At 37.0% G+C, this 17,150-nt stretch overlaps 1 protein-coding gene across 5 annotated transcripts in view; it reads right to left on the bottom strand.

Annotated features, from left to right (window-relative positions):
- Positions 1-17,150, bottom strand: part of SNX7 (sorting nexin 7) — a 173,555-nt gene that overhangs the window by 102,772 nt on the left and 53,633 nt on the right. For 3 of the 5 annotated variants that reach the window (XM_069598468.1, XM_069598459.1, XM_069598492.1), the window contains exons 6-7: positions 14,881-15,080; positions 11,609-11,695 (exon numbers count right to left, since the gene is read on the bottom strand). In XM_069598468.1, coding sequence (XP_069454569.1) covers positions 11,609-11,695; positions 14,881-15,080 — 287 coding nt within the window. The remainder of the gene's footprint in view (positions 1-11,608; positions 11,696-14,880; positions 15,081-17,150) is intronic. The other 2 variants (XM_069598482.1, XM_069598475.1) reach the window with 1 other exon arrangement.

Below are 17,150 nucleotides of genomic sequence, written 5' to 3'. Positions count from 1 at the left end.
TCTGTATGCAGGTCAGGAACCAACAGTTAGAACTGGACATGAAACAACAGGCTGGTTACAAACAGGAAAAGGAGTACATCAAGGCTGTATGTTGTCACCCTGCTTATTTAACTTATATGCAGAGTACATCATGAGAAATGCTGGGCTGGAGGAAGCACAAGCTGGAATCAAGATTGCCAGGAGAAATATTAAATACCACAGATATACAGATGATACCACCCTTATGGTAGAAAGTGAAGAGAAACTAAAAGCCTCTTGATGATTTTTTGGGGCTCCAAAATCACTGCAGATGGGGACTGCAGCCATGAAATTAAAAGATGCTTACTCCTTGGTAGGAAAGTTATGACCAACCTAGACAACATATTAAACAGCAGAGACATTACTTTGCCAACAAAAGTCTGTCTAGTCAAGGCTATTCCCCCCCCACCCCCCACCCCAGTGGTCATGTATGGATGTGAGAGTTGGACTGTAAAGAAAGCTGAGTGCTAAAGAATTGATGCTTTTGAACTGTGGTGTTGGAGAAGATTCTTGAGAGTCCCTTGGACTGCAAGGAGATCCAACCAGTCCATACTAAAGGAGATCAGTCCTGGGTGTTCACTGGAAGGACTGATGTTGAAGCCGAAACGCCAATATTTTGGCCACCTCATACGAAGAGCTGACTCATTGGAAAAGACCCTGATGCTAGGAGGGACTGGGCTCTAGATGAGAAGGGGATGACACTGGATGATGGCTGGACAGCATCACTGATTCAATGGACATGAGTTTGGGTAAACTCCAGGAGTTGGTGATGGACAGGGAGTCCTGGCATGCTGGAATTCATGTGGTTGCAGAATCGGACCCGACTGAGTGACTGAACTGAACTGAACTGAAATAGCAGGGAGGGAACACAGCTCCACTCATCAACAGAAAACTGGATTAAAGATTTACTGAGCCCAGCCCTGCCAATCATAACAAGACCCAGTTTCCTCCTCATGCAGTCTCTTCCATCAGGAAGCTTCCATAAGCCTCTTATCCTTCTCCCTCGGAGAGCAGACAGACTGAAAACCACAATCACAGAAGACTAACCAATCTAATCACATGGACCACAGCCTTGTCTAACTCAATGAAACTATGAGACAAGTCCTGTAGGGCCACCCAAGACAGACAGGTCTTGGTGGAGAATTCTGACAAAATGTGGCCCACTGGAGAAGGGAATGGCAAACCACTTCAGTATTCTTGCCTTGAGAACCCTGTGAATGCTATGAAAAGACAAAAGGATAGGACACTGAAAGAGGAACTCCCCAGGTTGGTAAGTGCCCAGTATGCTACTGGAGATCAGTGGAGAAATAATTCCAAAAAAAATAAAGAGATGGAGTCAAAGCAAAATCAATACCCAATTGGGGATGTGACTGGTGATGGAAGCAAAGTCTGATGCTGTAAAGAGCAATATTGCATAGGAACCTGGAATGTTAGGTCCATGAATGAAGGCAAATTGGAAGTGGTCAAACAGGAGAAGGCAAGAGTGAATGTCGACATTTTAGGCATCAGTGAACTAAACTGGACTGGAATGGGTGAATTTAATTCAGATGACCATTATATCTACTACTGTGGGCAAGAATCCCTTAGAAGAAATGGAGTAGCCATCATAGTCAACAAGAGTCTGAAATGCAGTACTTGGATGCAATCTCAAAAAGGACAGAATGATCTCTGTTCGTTTCCGAGGCAAACCATTGAATTATCATGGAAATCCAAGTCTATGCCCTGACCAGTAATGCTGAAGAAGCTGAAGTTGAATGGTTCAATGAAGACCTACAAGATCTTTCAAAACTAATACCCAAAAAAGATGTCCTTCTCCTTATTGGGGACTGGAATGCAAAAGGAGGAAGTCAAGAAACACCTGGAGTAACAGGCAAATTTGGCCTTGGAATGTGGAATGAAGCTGGGAAAAGGCTAATAGAGTTTTGCCAAGAGAATGCACAGGTCATAGCAAACATCCTCTTCCAACAACACAAGAGAAGACTCTACACATGGACATCACCAGATGGTCAACACCAAAATCAGACTGATTATATTCTTTGCAGCCAAAGATGGAGAAGCTCTATATAACTGGCAAAAACAAGACCAAGAGCTGACTGTGGCTCAGATCACAGAACTCTTTATTGCCAAATTCAGTCTTAAATTGAAGAAAGTAGGGAAAACAACTAGACCATTCAGGTATGGACCTAAATCAAATCCCTTAGGATTACACAGTAGAAGTGAGAAGATTATACAGTAGAAGTGAGAAATAGATTTAAGGGATTAGATTTGATAGACAGAGTGCCTGAAGAACTATGGACAGAGGTTCCTGACATTGTACACCCCCAAGAAAAAGAAATGCAAAAAAGCAAAATGGCTATCAGGAGGCCTTGCAAATAGCTGTGTAAAGAAGAGAAGCAAAAACCAAAGAAGAAAAAGGAAAGATATACCCATTTGAAAGCAGAGTTCCAAAGATAGCAAGGAGAGATAAGAAAGCCTTCCTCAGTAATCAGTGCAAAGAAATAAGAGGAAAACAATAGAATGGGAAAGACCAGAGATCTCTTCAAGAAAATTAGAGATAAGGGAACATTTCATGCAAATATGGGCACAATAAAGTACAGAAATGGTATGGATTGCAATTCATGGGGTCTCAAAGAGTCGGACTCAACTGAGTGACTGAACTGAACTGAACTGAACTGCAGATGACACCACCCTTATGGCAGAAAGTGAAGAAGAACTAAAGAGCCTCTTGATGAAAGTGAAAGAGGAGAGTGAAAAAGTTGGCTTAAACCTCAACATTCAGAAATCTAAGATCAATATATCCGGTCCCATCACTTCATGGGCAAATAGATGGGGAAACAAAGGAAGCAGTGACAGACTTTATATTCTTGGGCTCCAAAATTACTGCAGATTGTGACTGCAGCCATGAAATTAAAAGAAACTTACTCCTTGGAATAAAAACTATGACCAACCTAGACAGCATATTAAAAAGCAGAGATATTACTTTGCCAACACAGGTTCTTCTAATCAAGGCTATGCTTTTTCCAGTAATAATGTATGGATGGGAGAGTTGGACTATAAAGAAAGCTGAGCACTGAAGAACTGACATTGTTGAACTGTGGTGTTGGAGAAGACTCTTGAGAGTCCCTTGGACTGCAAGGAGATCCAACCAGTCCATCCTAAAGGAGATCAGTCCTGAGTGTTCCTTGGAAGGACTGATGTTGAAGCTAAAACTCCAATATTTTGGCCACCTGATGTGAAGAGCTGACTCATCTGAAAATATCCTGATGCTGAGAAAGATTGAAGGTGGAAGAAGAAGGGAATGACAGAGGATGAGATGGTTGGATGGCATCCCCAACTCCACGGACATGATTTTGGGTGGACTCCAGGAGTTGGTGATGGACAGTGAGGCCTGGCATGCTGCAGTTCATGGGGTCACAGAGTTGGACACGACTGAACGACTGAACTGAACTGAATTGAAGTAGATAAAGACAAAAGCACAAAGGGAAAACAAAAGTAGGGGAAAAACAAGGTAAAGCCAGGGGTGAGTTAGAAACACAAAACACACTGGCTAGATAGAAGTGGATCAGAATTGGGGTTCTCAAAATTCTAGAAACTAATGTAAAGAGTGGGATAAAGAGTGTTCTAGGAATAGGTATAAAACCCAAGATGTGCACACACTGAAAACAAGTTAATGGCTCCAGAGAAATTAAATCCTATTGCTGGTGCTGATAAATAAATGAATTGTTTCTCAGGGATCCTCATAAAGAAAAACTTAATTAGTAAGTAGCCAGTGATGATGATGCTTATAATAAAGAAATTAATGGTTCTCTTTTTTAAAATGTCCTTTATTACAAATCAATGGTACAATGCCAAATGCAGTTTAGTAAAACAACTGTGTGTAGTAAAAAAACTTTTTAAGGGTCAGTATATATTCATATACATTTTAAATTATATATTCAATTGCCTAGTGATCAGGTGGGGTAACAGGAGCAGTCACTATTTAACTCAAGATAATTACTATGTCATTTTTTTTAAGCAGTATAATGATCTAACAAGCAGGATTACAGTTACCACTTTCCAAACTTTGAATGAGACATCAATATATATTTCAAATACAAAATTACAATCTACCTAGCTAGGTACTGAACTCACAGTATTCACAGGCTGACTTAACAGCACTCCAAGGAAGGTGTTACCCACAACTTTTATAGTTGAGGAAACTAAAGCAAGGAGAATGTAAGTAACTTTTCCTAAACTATAAAGGCACACAATGCTATGGCTAAAATCACATGCAATTCTACAACTGGGTTTAAGATCTTTTATTAAATACTTTTCAGATACTGCTCTACTTGCAATGCCGTGAGATAAATAACAGAGGAGAAAAGTAACCTGATAAAATTCCAAATAAAGATCTCAGGCTCAACAGGCTCTTATTCATAGAACTGACATAATTCTTTGCTTTTTAATCAAATACTTATTATTACCCTCTACAAGTTTATATAAATAGCAGCACATGGATTTTTTTTTTTTCCAACCATTTGAACCAATGATGCCCTGAATGAGAGGCCTGCCAGTGGTGGTTCAGAGGGAGAGGGATTCTAGGCACTGCCTGGTACTTGTTCTGGGAGGAGGGGCTACTGAGGGCTTTCATCACTCATTCACCCGGATTCCCAACCAGTAGTGTGTCTACAACTCCAATGTACAGCTACACTGTGTATGTTAGGCACATACTAATTATTTACTTCAAATCCATTCCCCATTCTCCCTCTTACTACATGTAAAAGCCCCAGTTTGCTTGTTTTTATTTTTTATGTATTTGCATCAGAGGGCAGCTTCGAGCTGGTCTAATTCAGTACTGATAGTCACATTTCTACTCCAAAGTACTAGTTTGATCATGGACTCACCATGAGATATGAGAAAAAGTCTGCTGATATCTTCTAGGATAAAATGATAAAACGAAACATACAAAAAGAAAGTCCTCTCTTCTTTCACTGGATAGCATCATGTCTTTCACTGCTGTGTGAGTGTGTATATATGTACATATGCATATCATCTGTGTGCATGAGAAACCCATGTAGAAGCAAATAGACACAAAAGAAGCAGAGAGAGAAAAACAGACACTAGAAAATGAGGCCTATAGAAAGGAATAAATTTGTTAAAAAATCAGGGGAGAGAAGTGAAATAACAAATATCCAAGAAAAGGTAGAGCCAACCTCTGCCCTGACTACAAAAAAAGAAAAAAAAGCTATGTCAATGTTATTTCTTTAAAGTTTAAAAAGCATTTAGTACAGTATCAAGAACATTTCAAGATTAATAACCACAATTTGAGGATGGGAGTAAAAAACTGGTTCAAAAATAGCAACTCACACGAAGCAAGGACCAGATTAAATAAATTTGGTGTCTGTTTGCATCTTCTGAATGTGGCTATATGCAAATCCAAACTGTAACGATCTTATGAAAATGCATTTTTTATTTTTGCTCACATAAATATACTGCTAAACGGCTATGGCATTATATCTAGATCCAACTCTCAGATTCTATGCACATATTGCTAAATGTCAAATGTATTCATATTCATTTATATTTGAATGCTGCTTTGAGTGGCAAACTATAAATCATCCATTCAAAAATAAAAATAAAAATAAAATGGATATGCAGCATTATTTAGCAGCACAGATGAACCTTATTTATCTTACAGTTAAACAGTGAAATGAATAAGCATTTTCAAACAGAAGCTCTGACTCTGAAAACTTATAACTAAACTGCAAAAACCACAAGTTCCTGCAAATATTTGAGTTTTCCTCAAAATCTCAGTTACTGTTATACCTTCATCTTCACAGGCCGAGATTTCCTTACTTTGACTGAATAACTGTTTTTTAATATCTTCTTTATCAGAGCATATAACTCTTAATGTCTATTAAATATCTTATTATCTACACTTACTTTATTCTGTATCAAATTGTTTTACAAATACCTCATAAACAGAGAAGTGACTAAAAAAGTTGAATGACGCTAAGTAAATCTGTTTGAAAGTGAACATGCAAGTCGCTCAGTCATGTCTGACTCTTTGCAACCCCATGGACTATACAGTCCATGGAATTCTCCAGGCCAGAATACTGGAGTGGGTAGATTTTCCCTTCTCCAGGGGATCGTCCCAACCCAGAGATCGAACCCAGGTCTCCCACACTGCAGGTGGATTCTTCACCAGCTGAGCCACAAGGGAAGCCCAAGTAAATCTGTTTAGTTCATCTTATAGGTCAAATTATCTACCTCCAGCCAAAGCTATATAAATTCCCTTTCCTTCTCATAACCAGCCATCTCATCTCTGATTTGTTGTTGTTGTTGTTGTTGGAATGTATCACGGCTCAGTCCTATGAAGTCTAGGGGTCTCTTTTTCTCATCCTTTAGTGATCTGAACAAATGTCATGGCTTTAACTACAACTCATCTACTAGTAATTTCCAGCTGGGTCCCTCCCTGACCTCTGGATTTTTATACAGATTTCCCTATGTCCCTGCTCAACACCTCACTTGGGTTATCTCCAGCCACACCAGCTTCTTACACTCGATCTGATTTACTCATCCTCTCCATGTTCTTCCCAAAGTCTTTTCCATTTCAGTGGCAACACTTAACTCCCACTTGCTTGGTTTGAAAACCATGGTATAATCCTTGTTCACTCACAATTTATAGTGCACCAAATAGCAACAGCTATATCTGCAAAATATCCTCAGAATCTGACCACTCCACACTACTTCTGCCCGGATCCAAGCTAGGGTGTGGCCTGGGATTGGAAGAGCTAGTCTCCAGCTCTGGCCTCCCATTCCATGCACACCCCACATATGCATTACCTTTCATCTCTCCCAAGCATGGTAGTCATTTTAGAACAAGTCTTACCATGTCACTCCTCCATTTCACTGTCATCTTTCGAACTTGTTGAGACCAAATCTTATAATCTTACACTATCTGATCCCTGCTTACCTCTCCAACCTCATTTCCCACAGCTCTTCTGCATTCTCATTCCACTCCAGCAACACTGGTCTCCTTGCTTTGCAAGAAACATGCAGGCATAACTCCACTTGGCATGTACTGTCCCCACTGCCTGACATGTTCTGCAGGTATTCACGGAGCTCAAGACCTCAACTTTCTGGGGTTTTACATAAACAGCTTCTTGGTAAGACCTTTCCTGACCCCTAACTTTAAATCACACTGCTCCCCAACTCTGCCTCTTGTCCATACTCATCATATGTGACAATACACTATAAATTTTATTTGTTGCTTTTGTCTCTGTCTCTAGAATTTAGGACTCACTAGGGTTTTTCTTGACCATTTTCTCCCTAGTGTTGGATTAATGTCTCTTATATGTTAGGTACCCAACAACATTCGATAAAATGTTTCACTGAATATTCTGCCTTAAATGTTGTCTCATCATGACATAAAGTTGCACATCTCCAATTTTCTTCTTCCCTTATATGCTACAGTTCAGTTTACTGAGCCACAATCTGCCTTCCTTATGAGCTAGAAATGTCAAGGGTCACTAAGAACTTGAAACAAGGGCCACCCTCATTCTTTATATGCTTCAGATTCTATCTCCCACCTACATCTCTCTCAGATTTCTCTTTTCAGCAACTCTGCAACCACCGCTTCAGTTCAGGCACTTGCTGGAACCACACAGTCCAAAGGATAAAGCCCATATGCTTCATCCTGAAAAATAGGGCTCCCTTCTGATCTGACTGCAACCCACCTTTAGAGCCACATCCTCCAACAGGATTCTTCTTCACCACATTCTCCAGCACTCTGCTCACTACACATCAACCAGGGTTCCTCACACTTGTTTCAGCTTTTACTACTTTTCATAATAGCCACTCATTAGTCTTCAAGGAACCATTCCTTACTCATTTTACAGGACCCAACTCAAGTGTTAAACTTTTGTAAAGCCATCAAAATAAACACAGCTAACAACCACTGACTGCTTTCTAGTCATATCATCCAAATAACTGACTTACATTTTATCACTGAATCCTTAACAAGGCTATTAGAAAAGTACTAATAATCTCCCCCTTTATACAAGATAAAATGAGGCTTTAAAATGTTAGGAAACATGCCTTAAGATTTAATAAGCAAATAAGACAGGATTTGATCCTAGGTCTATCTAACCCCAAAGTCTAAATGACAAGACACTAAATGAACAGCTGAACTGACCTTCACATGAGTATTCTAGTCTTTATTAAGTTAAGGTCATTTTGAAACCATTAATTTTATTGTTGTGAGACAAGAAGTATAAGCCACAACTCTAAGCAGCAGCCACTTTGCAACTACCCAGGTAATAAATCAAGGAATTCACTCTAAAACATTATTTTGGCTTGCAGAAAAGCATATAATTTTTGTGGGCATATTTATGTGATGAGAGAAACAAATAATAATGCCATAATTGCCAGTTTACAGCACATACAAAGTTATAGGCAAGCTAAAAGATAAGAGCCTTGCATTCACATGGCACGTAGCCCACATAAAGATCATCTGTCTAACATGACCTCTGGAATGTTAGTTACATCAGGGCTCTATTTCCACCCAGTAATTATAATTCCCCTAGTCTTTGCCCTCCTTGGCAGAGCTTCATTTCACTGTCCTTTGCATTATGAGCTTCTTTGTCGGGTTTGCATATAGCATCCCACCCAAAGGTGACTTTGATGGAGCCTCTGAAGGCATCCTCAGCAGGTCTCCATAGAAATGGCCCCAGGGTTGTCTCCAAAGTGGCCTTGCTTGAGTTACCATGGTAAACAACCAGGATAGATTGCTCTATTCAGTTCCCTGCCAGGGTCGCCATGGTGACAGCAAAGGAGGGCTCCTTAGAAGGACCTCACAAGGGCACGTTTCCATGGTGACCCTATCCTGCATATTTCTAAGCAACTTTCCTTTGGTTGTTCTGTGACCAATCACAGCAGGTTCATTTTGAGAGTAACCCTGGAAGGTTGCTTCCAAAGATATCATCATAACATAGGTATTTCAAAGTGAGGTCTATAAACAAATGACATGAAAATATAAGTGGAACCATTCACAAATCATCAAATTAGTGCCTGTGCATTTTAGGATCTGTTTTTGATAGGTAACAAAAAAATACTTGTAATGTCTTTGTTAAACATCTCTGTTTCAAATCTTAATAAAAATTATCTTACAGAATGATGCAGATAGTCAAAGTTCCAAATTTCTCCAATCTCACAGCATAGACTCTAACTAGGTAAAAAATATTTTATAGTGGACACATCTCTTTCTCACACATACACAATGAAAGCAAAAATACAGATGGCTCATCAGGTTATAACTGGATATCAAGGAAATTTTTATAGAGCAAAAAGACAAAATATTTGCAAGTCAAATGAAAAGAAAAAATGTGTTTTTTAGTTGAGTTGGGAAAGCCTAGCCATATTTGGGCCTAAGCTATTTTTTCCTGTATTTCTGTGGTTGGAACAATCTCAACTACTCTTCCTTTCAATTTAAAATACGAATATAAGCCATTCTGAACAGATGCTTGGTTTTTAAGCCATTTTACTATTCTCCTGAAACTTTAAAATACTGTACTTTTTTCTAGTATCTATTCAAGGGCAAATTTTTATCTAATCACAAACTTCAATATCTCATGAATTTATGTATCTTTAAAAACTATTTAACAAGTTAAAAAATTCTACAGTTCCAATGACACAATTATAATTTTGTATTACATGTGCTCACCCATTTTTGTTCCTTCCAGTTGATCCTTTAAGTCAAAAAATATATATGCACATATATACACACATACATATTGCTTATTGTAGAGTTTCCCAAGTGGTGCAGTGGTAAAGAATCACCTTACCAATGCAGAACATGCAAGAGACGAGAGTTCTATTCCCGGGTTGGGAAGATCCCCTGGAACAGGAAATGGCAACCCACTCCAGTATTCTTGCCTGGAAAACTTCAAGGACAGAGGAGCCTTGTGGGCTGTAGTCCATGGCGTTGCAAAGGGTGGGACATGACTGAGCAACTGAGCACATCACTTATTGTATTGAAAAGGCTAATTTTGGTTTTTCTCTTTTTTCTCCTCTGTTGAGGTTAAAGGAAATGATTTTCCCCTCAAACACTGGTTTCATTTGTTCTACATTCTGTTTCTCTCTTTCACAGAATCCATTCTACTCTGTCCATAACAGCGCACCACTCCCCACTCATGTTCCATTCGGGGGAATAAACTTAAGTTTGAAAAATAAATATAGTTAAGAAAGATGAGGATAATTCATAATTATTATTTAGTCAAAGCTCAACATTTAACACAAAGTCTGATTTTCTAGAGACATTGTCTCAAGCTTTCAATATGTCTTACGAATCAGAGCAATCACTGCAATTCTTACTAATTCACAATTATTTATTCATTGTCCACCATGTACCAGGCATTGTTCTTTGGGCTGAGAATGCTTTAGGAAACAATTAAAAAATTCCTACCCTTAGAGTATTTAGATTATGGACAGGGGAAAACAGAAAGAAAGAGAAGATAAAAGGAAAATCAGTAAGACTATCATCTGTTGTGTTAGAAAATTATTAAAGCTAGAGAGAAAATTAGAGCAGGGAGGAGAGAGGTTAAGCCCCAAGCCAAGTTAGAACAGGCAGTAATAGTACTATGGATTAACAAGGGGGGTTTCAAGGATTCACCCATTCAGATGACATAAGTGTACTCTAACTTCTTAAATTAAAAATAAAATTAGGGAAATCTCTTCCATAGAGAATTCAATGAAAGTTAACAGGGTAATGAGTAAATTTTCCTACATTTATACTTGTTCTCTGAGAGGCAGCATGGTCTGAGGCAGGCAAGTGATCCCACCACCTCCAGTGCTACCACTGTTTCAAGAAATGTACAAATTTGGGCAAGTTACTCTACCTTTCAAGCCTCTTCCTCAATTCTAAAATGATAATAACAATTCTGATCAGATAGTATTACTTTGAAAATACACAAAGACAATAAAATATAAATACTAACCTATTCCGGGTGAAAATATAATGTCTGAAAATTGCTTTCAAATATTTCAGAAAAAAAAAAAAGAGTAAATAGGTAAAAGAAAAAAAAACTGGGCAGAATGTTGGGAATTAATGAAACCCAGGATAGATATATGAGTTTATTATATTATTAGACCTTTTTCTATGTTTAAAAATTTCCATAAAAAAGTATTTTATGGAAAGAATTGAAAACAAATATACTTCCTTTGTAAAGATATTTATAATAATTGGAAAATATTAAGAATACCAATTTAGCTTATAAAATTTTCTTATAAAACTAGTAAAAAATAGATTTATGTACTGAATACTTACTAACCGTCTGGAACAATGTTAAGTTCTTTTATCCATACCTTATTTAAACATTCTAATTTTACAAAATTAACTTTATACTTTACTCACTGTAAGAAAAATATATAAGACAGAAAGGCAGAAGAGCATCTTAAGTTTACAGACTCACATGGTATGCAATGTATAATCAATTTTCGGAAGGAATTTTAGCATCAGTTACTGAATGCTTAAAACAAGTGTGTAATGGAGCTAATAAAAATCTTAGACAATGAATTCTACATGATTATAACAAGAAAATTAAAAACTTACCAGATCAGTATCTGCCTTTTTGGACGTCAAAGCTTCAACTTTGGAATCCAGTTCTGCCTGTATTTGGTCTCTTCTTTTCATGACAGCCTTTGTATTAAAACACAGGAAGGAAATAGGCTGTACTTTGTTTTAATAATCTTTGTATAGCAAAAATATACATTCAAGAATACAAGTTGCATCTCTTCCCCAGGCCATCAGTCGATTTGGGGGTATAATGCCTTAAAATGTTTTTAATCTCTAAAAGCTAAACAGATAGCAAGCACTTAAAAGAAACTTGTTCATAAATCTTCTATTAGTTTTCCCAATGTGCCTCTTACTGATGTATTTTATGCACAAAACACAAATGTTTTGGTGGTGTACTCTAGGCATGTACAGTTCTTCAAAAAGACCGAAGAACAAAACAAATTTACAACAATAACATAAAATCAGTAGAAGCATTGAAAATACATGCTATGGTGTAAACTAGTTGCAGTTGTGAATGCATATGCACCACGCATCTGAAAGTATCTACAATCAGCCTTCTTACTGGACTCCAAAAGCTAATAGCTAAACAAAGTCAATTACAGTGGGGAATCAAAATGGAAGTATGCATTCACATCTTAAGATTTTATTTTAGCTTAAAATATGTAAGTGTTAACCAATTAGCCAAGCTTTTAAGGAAGAAATATGGCCTCTACTCTGACTGATAGGAGTTCCACCTTACTTACTTGAATAATCATGATTTTATGTTTCAGTTAAAACACCCCTGTGAAGGCATTTAAGTACAGAATTCATCTACATCTTTTACGATGTTTTCTAGCATTTTACAATGTCTTTCCCTTGGTGACTCACTTTTCTTCTAGACAGTCTACCTGGGCTTTGCAGATGCAAAGACTATTTGTACCCATCTTTCACTGGTTTTCATAGTATTAATTAAATAGTGAAATTGTAATAATAAACACAAGTGGCCTAAACAGTTCAAGGCAAAAATAAAACTAACTCTGAGCAAGCAAACAGTTCAACCAGGAAGAGTGGAGTTGTAGGACGTGTAAGAGAAGAACCTTAATGTGGTACAGGTCTTTTGGGTGTTTTCAGAGGAAGAGAAAAACCTAAACAGCAAATCACTTAAATGGAACCAAACAAGCTGGCTCTATAGTATTTGTGTGAAAACTGAGTCATTAAGGATAGAAAGCTGACTTTCCAGGTGGCGCTGGTGGTAAAGAATCTGCCTGCCAATGCAGGAGATGTAGAGATGAGGGCTTGATCCCTAGGTCAGGAAGATCCCCTGGAGGAGGACATGGCAACCCACTCCAGTATTCTTGCCTGGAGAATCCCTTGGACAGAGGAGTTTGGTGGGCTACAGCCCAAGGGGTTGCAGAGAGTTGGACATGACTGAAGTGACTGAGCAAAGCACAGCACACAAGGATAAAAAGCGTCCTGAAAATAACTCACCCTAGTTTTGTGCCTGGTAGAATCACTCTTAAAATGTTCAAAGAGATTAACAACTCTCTTGTGTTCAAAGAAATGAATAGAAAATTCAACTAATTGTCACAAATTCTTTTATATTTACTTCAATGTTTAATTTCCATTAATGTCAGGAACTCCTTCCATTTTCTAACCCAAATGGCACATGCAATAATTTAGTCCCATTAAGATCTGTTTCCATCAATATGAAATATTGTGCTTCATATAGATAGAAATATTTTAAGTAAGAGGTGGCTTCAGAAGACAACTAGTAAAAACAGCAAAAATTTAATTGTTCTGTCAAAGCATATACTTTTCATTATTTTAGCTCACACTGAAGAAAACATTCCAACAGATCTGCAATGTAAGTGCTACTGATTATACCCTGGGAACCTACAAAATAATACAATCAAATGAGGACTTATAAAATAATTCAATTCTGGTTGCTATTATCATTTTTCCACACCTTTAATGACACATGATTTAAACTGCATAATTTCCATCTTGACATAATAAAGAGCAAAACACATATAATTAAGGGAAAGTAATATTATATTTTTAATGATAAAAATCAGATCTCTTTGAATAGCCACACAAGAGGGAGATCAATAATGAAGTAAACCAATGGAATGTAGCCAAGGGAAATTGATGGAGGCAAAGCGGAGGTGCCTCAACAGTAAAATACTAGAGGACTTTGGGAAGCAGGGAGGATGTGCTTATAGGAGGACCCTGACAAAGTCAAATAACAGCAGAATAACAAAATATTTAATGATTCTGTGAAGGAAAATCTAAACATAATAAACATGAAAGAGGCAGATATTATGCTGAAAGGTTGAGAGAGCTTTTCTTACCGAGACAGAAGCAAAACAAATTTTTAAATCCTCCCAAATCAAGAGTACATGAAAACAGAAACCATAGATTCAAGCATAAATGGCAGGAAAAAATGGACTACCAGGCAATGCAAACTGACTTATTCCACCACTGTCACCTACAACACCAGAAAGCTGAGGGTGTCAGTTCAACTGTGTGAGGTATTATGCAGAGAATACAGGATGAAAAACATTAGCTTTGCAGATAACATCACAAAATCCCAAATATCTGGAGACCTAAACTGGAACTTAGGAGGTTACACGTAAAACTTTGATATAAAAGGAATAAAAGCCTTTTCAAGTCATGAAAGAAAAACATGGTAATTTGGAGGATTTCTTTTTAGAAGCATCCAGAAGGCAGAACAAACATCAAGATCCTACTCAAGTACTTTCTACATAACAATACAAACAAAACAAAACATACTAAGTCCCTATATTATAGGGATTTTCATACAAATATGAAAACAAAATGTAACAAAAATGTATATTCATATAAATCCCTATATTATAGACAATAAGAAAAGATCTTATTTTTCCTCATTGGGCACATGTTCCTGTACATGAACATTAAGAATGTGGATATCATCTTTCAAATGTACCTAGAAGCAAGAAAGCAACTTGTCCATGAAAAGGAATTTCTAAAGTGCTGAAATTTCTTAAAGTAAAATTTTAAAACACTGGAAAAACTAATCATATTCTCTATGTAAATCTTGACTGAGGATGCTTCAAACCTATGTTATAAACTACTGTTACTACTGTTGAATATGCCTGTCTTTTATTAACATATTCTTCTACTCATCAATTCATTCACGCAGTAAACAAATATTTATGAGCATCTACATGCAAAGCATCTTTCTATGAGAGGAAGATAGTGATGAACAAACTGAAACAGAAACTGCCTTTATAAAGCTTATAAAGCAAGTCAGGGACTCAGGTAGAAGTATAGTTAGGAGTCCTTACCATTAACATTTCACTATAAAGCACATACTCATGTACGACAGGTAGCAGGGCCTCTGAGAATCCAGACATCCGTTTTTCAGTGGCCTTACAGCATTTGTCAATGCAGCTGGCAACACTTTTTAGAGTATCAGCCAGATCTTCTTCCGATGCCGACCACAGAATATGAATTGGACCGTATTCTTTCATTTCATCTAAATATTCTAAAAGATAATAAGTTCTTCAATTTATAATATGCTCTTTCAATATATATTTCAACATAACTTTAATTATATACTTAAAATACATTAAAATGTGTATATTTGTAAGTTTAAAAATCCCTATATTATAGACAATAAGAAAAGACCTTATTTTTCTCACTATGCGCATGTTCTTATAGATGAACATTAATGCAGATATCGTCTTTCATTAAATTGACCTGTCCTCCCAGTCTGCTCAGAACAGTCCTTGAATAAAAGCTTTCCAGGTGTAATCAATAATAACATGCTTTTTCATTGTCAAATATATCCTGGCTTGGGCAATAAATTATATGATCACTGTGTCTACTGTATCATGGACTTCTGCCTACCAAACAAACTCTACCTGAGTATTTCATTGGCAACATGATGTAAACAAAACATGTCTTCTTTTCCTCTTCCCCTGTTTACATATCCTAGTTACTGGTAATTGCTTCCAGAGATCTAAGCAAAAACTGTGGGGTCATCCTGCACCCTAAACTGACACCTACAAAGAGACAGCCAATCACTAATTCCAGTCTTTCTAAATCTGTATCTACTTATCTGCCCACCCATCCATCCATCTCCCCACCCATCTACCTATCCTCACTTGCACCATCATCAGCATCTCTAACCTGTGCTCCTGCAAGAGACTTCTAACAATTCTCCCTCTCAATTTTTGTCACAGTATATGAACATTAAAGCTTCTTAGCTGAATTAGAAAGTCCTTTAAGTCCTTCAGTCCCTACCTTGCCTCTCCAGATCTAACTCCTGAAAAATCTCCCTCACAGATATTTTAGTTCAAGCCAAAATAACAGCTTATTCATGAATATCATGATTTCTCCTAACTTAAACACTGCACATGTCTTTTAGTTGCCCTCTACCATTTCTATCATCTGACAAACTACTTCTCACACTTGAAGTCGTAACACAAGTAAATCTCTCCCGTTTCTGTTCCAGAGGATTTGTAGATGCTTTGTCCTCAATGAGTGTCATAATTTTATGGTTCTATTAAAGCCTATCATAATTTAATACTATCATCTCACTCTATTATAACTGCTTGCATAACTCACATACTCTAAGGCCATACGCTCATTACAATAGGGCAGAGTCATTATTTTTTTAATCTCAAAGCCTAATACATAATGTATTTAATAAATATTTTCATATCAATGAAAGAATGAACAAAAGACTATTCAATGCTTGATAAACCATTTATCCAAAAATTTGGATTTCATTTTAAAATCTGAATATTTTTATACATTTGCTTTCACACTATCAATGTTGAATGACAGATGGCTTTTTATGGTAGAGGATGCATGAATAGTGAGAATTTTTGGTCTAATACCCACATAAGTATAATTAAGTTCTCTATATTTAATCATCTTATTAGTCATTGGGGTTAGTTGAAATATGTCATATTGCTCTAAATTAAACTTTTTTATTAAACTATTACATTTTTCAAAAGTTTATATGATCAGGTAAACTAAAAAAGACTTTAAAGATTTAAAAACAATACAAATATTATTATCACCTAAAGAAGATACTATGTTCGACAACCACTAGGATCCTTCCAAATTGCATCCTCCTGATCTAGGCCTATCTTTTATTTTAGATAATGGTCATGTGACACTATCCCTGCTCCAGGGTATATTCCCGTTGGACCAAACCCAGGTCTCCTGCATTGCAGGTAGATTCTTTACTGTCTGAGCCACCAGGGAGGCCCCAATATTTCTAGAAAAGAAAACATTCTCCTTTATTTCTTTTCTTAATTTCTGCATATATCAAAGTGTGTTATTTACCCTGTAAAGTATTTATTTTAATATAAAGAGCTTCCTTGAAATTCTAAATTGTGCTTATATAGCACTCAAATTGCATCTGTATGGAAACACTTACTGAGCTGCACTGTAATTTGTCTGTTAATATATCTGTTTCCCCAACTAGACTGTGAACTCAGGGACAGATACTATTTTAACCCTCCTTCAATCTTTAGCACAAAGCATTAGCACATAATGTGGTCAATACAAATTTGCCTAATTAATTAGGGAACACAAAACA

The sequence above is a fragment of the Ovis canadensis genome, chromosome 1 (assembly GCF_042477335.2).
Source record: "Ovis canadensis isolate MfBH-ARS-UI-01 breed Bighorn chromosome 1, ARS-UI_OviCan_v2, whole genome shotgun sequence".
Classification (NCBI taxonomy): Eukaryota; Metazoa; Chordata; class Mammalia; order Artiodactyla; family Bovidae; genus Ovis; species Ovis canadensis.
Note: the sequence above shows the minus strand (reverse complement) of the source record. Positions and strands in the feature narration are given on the sequence as shown.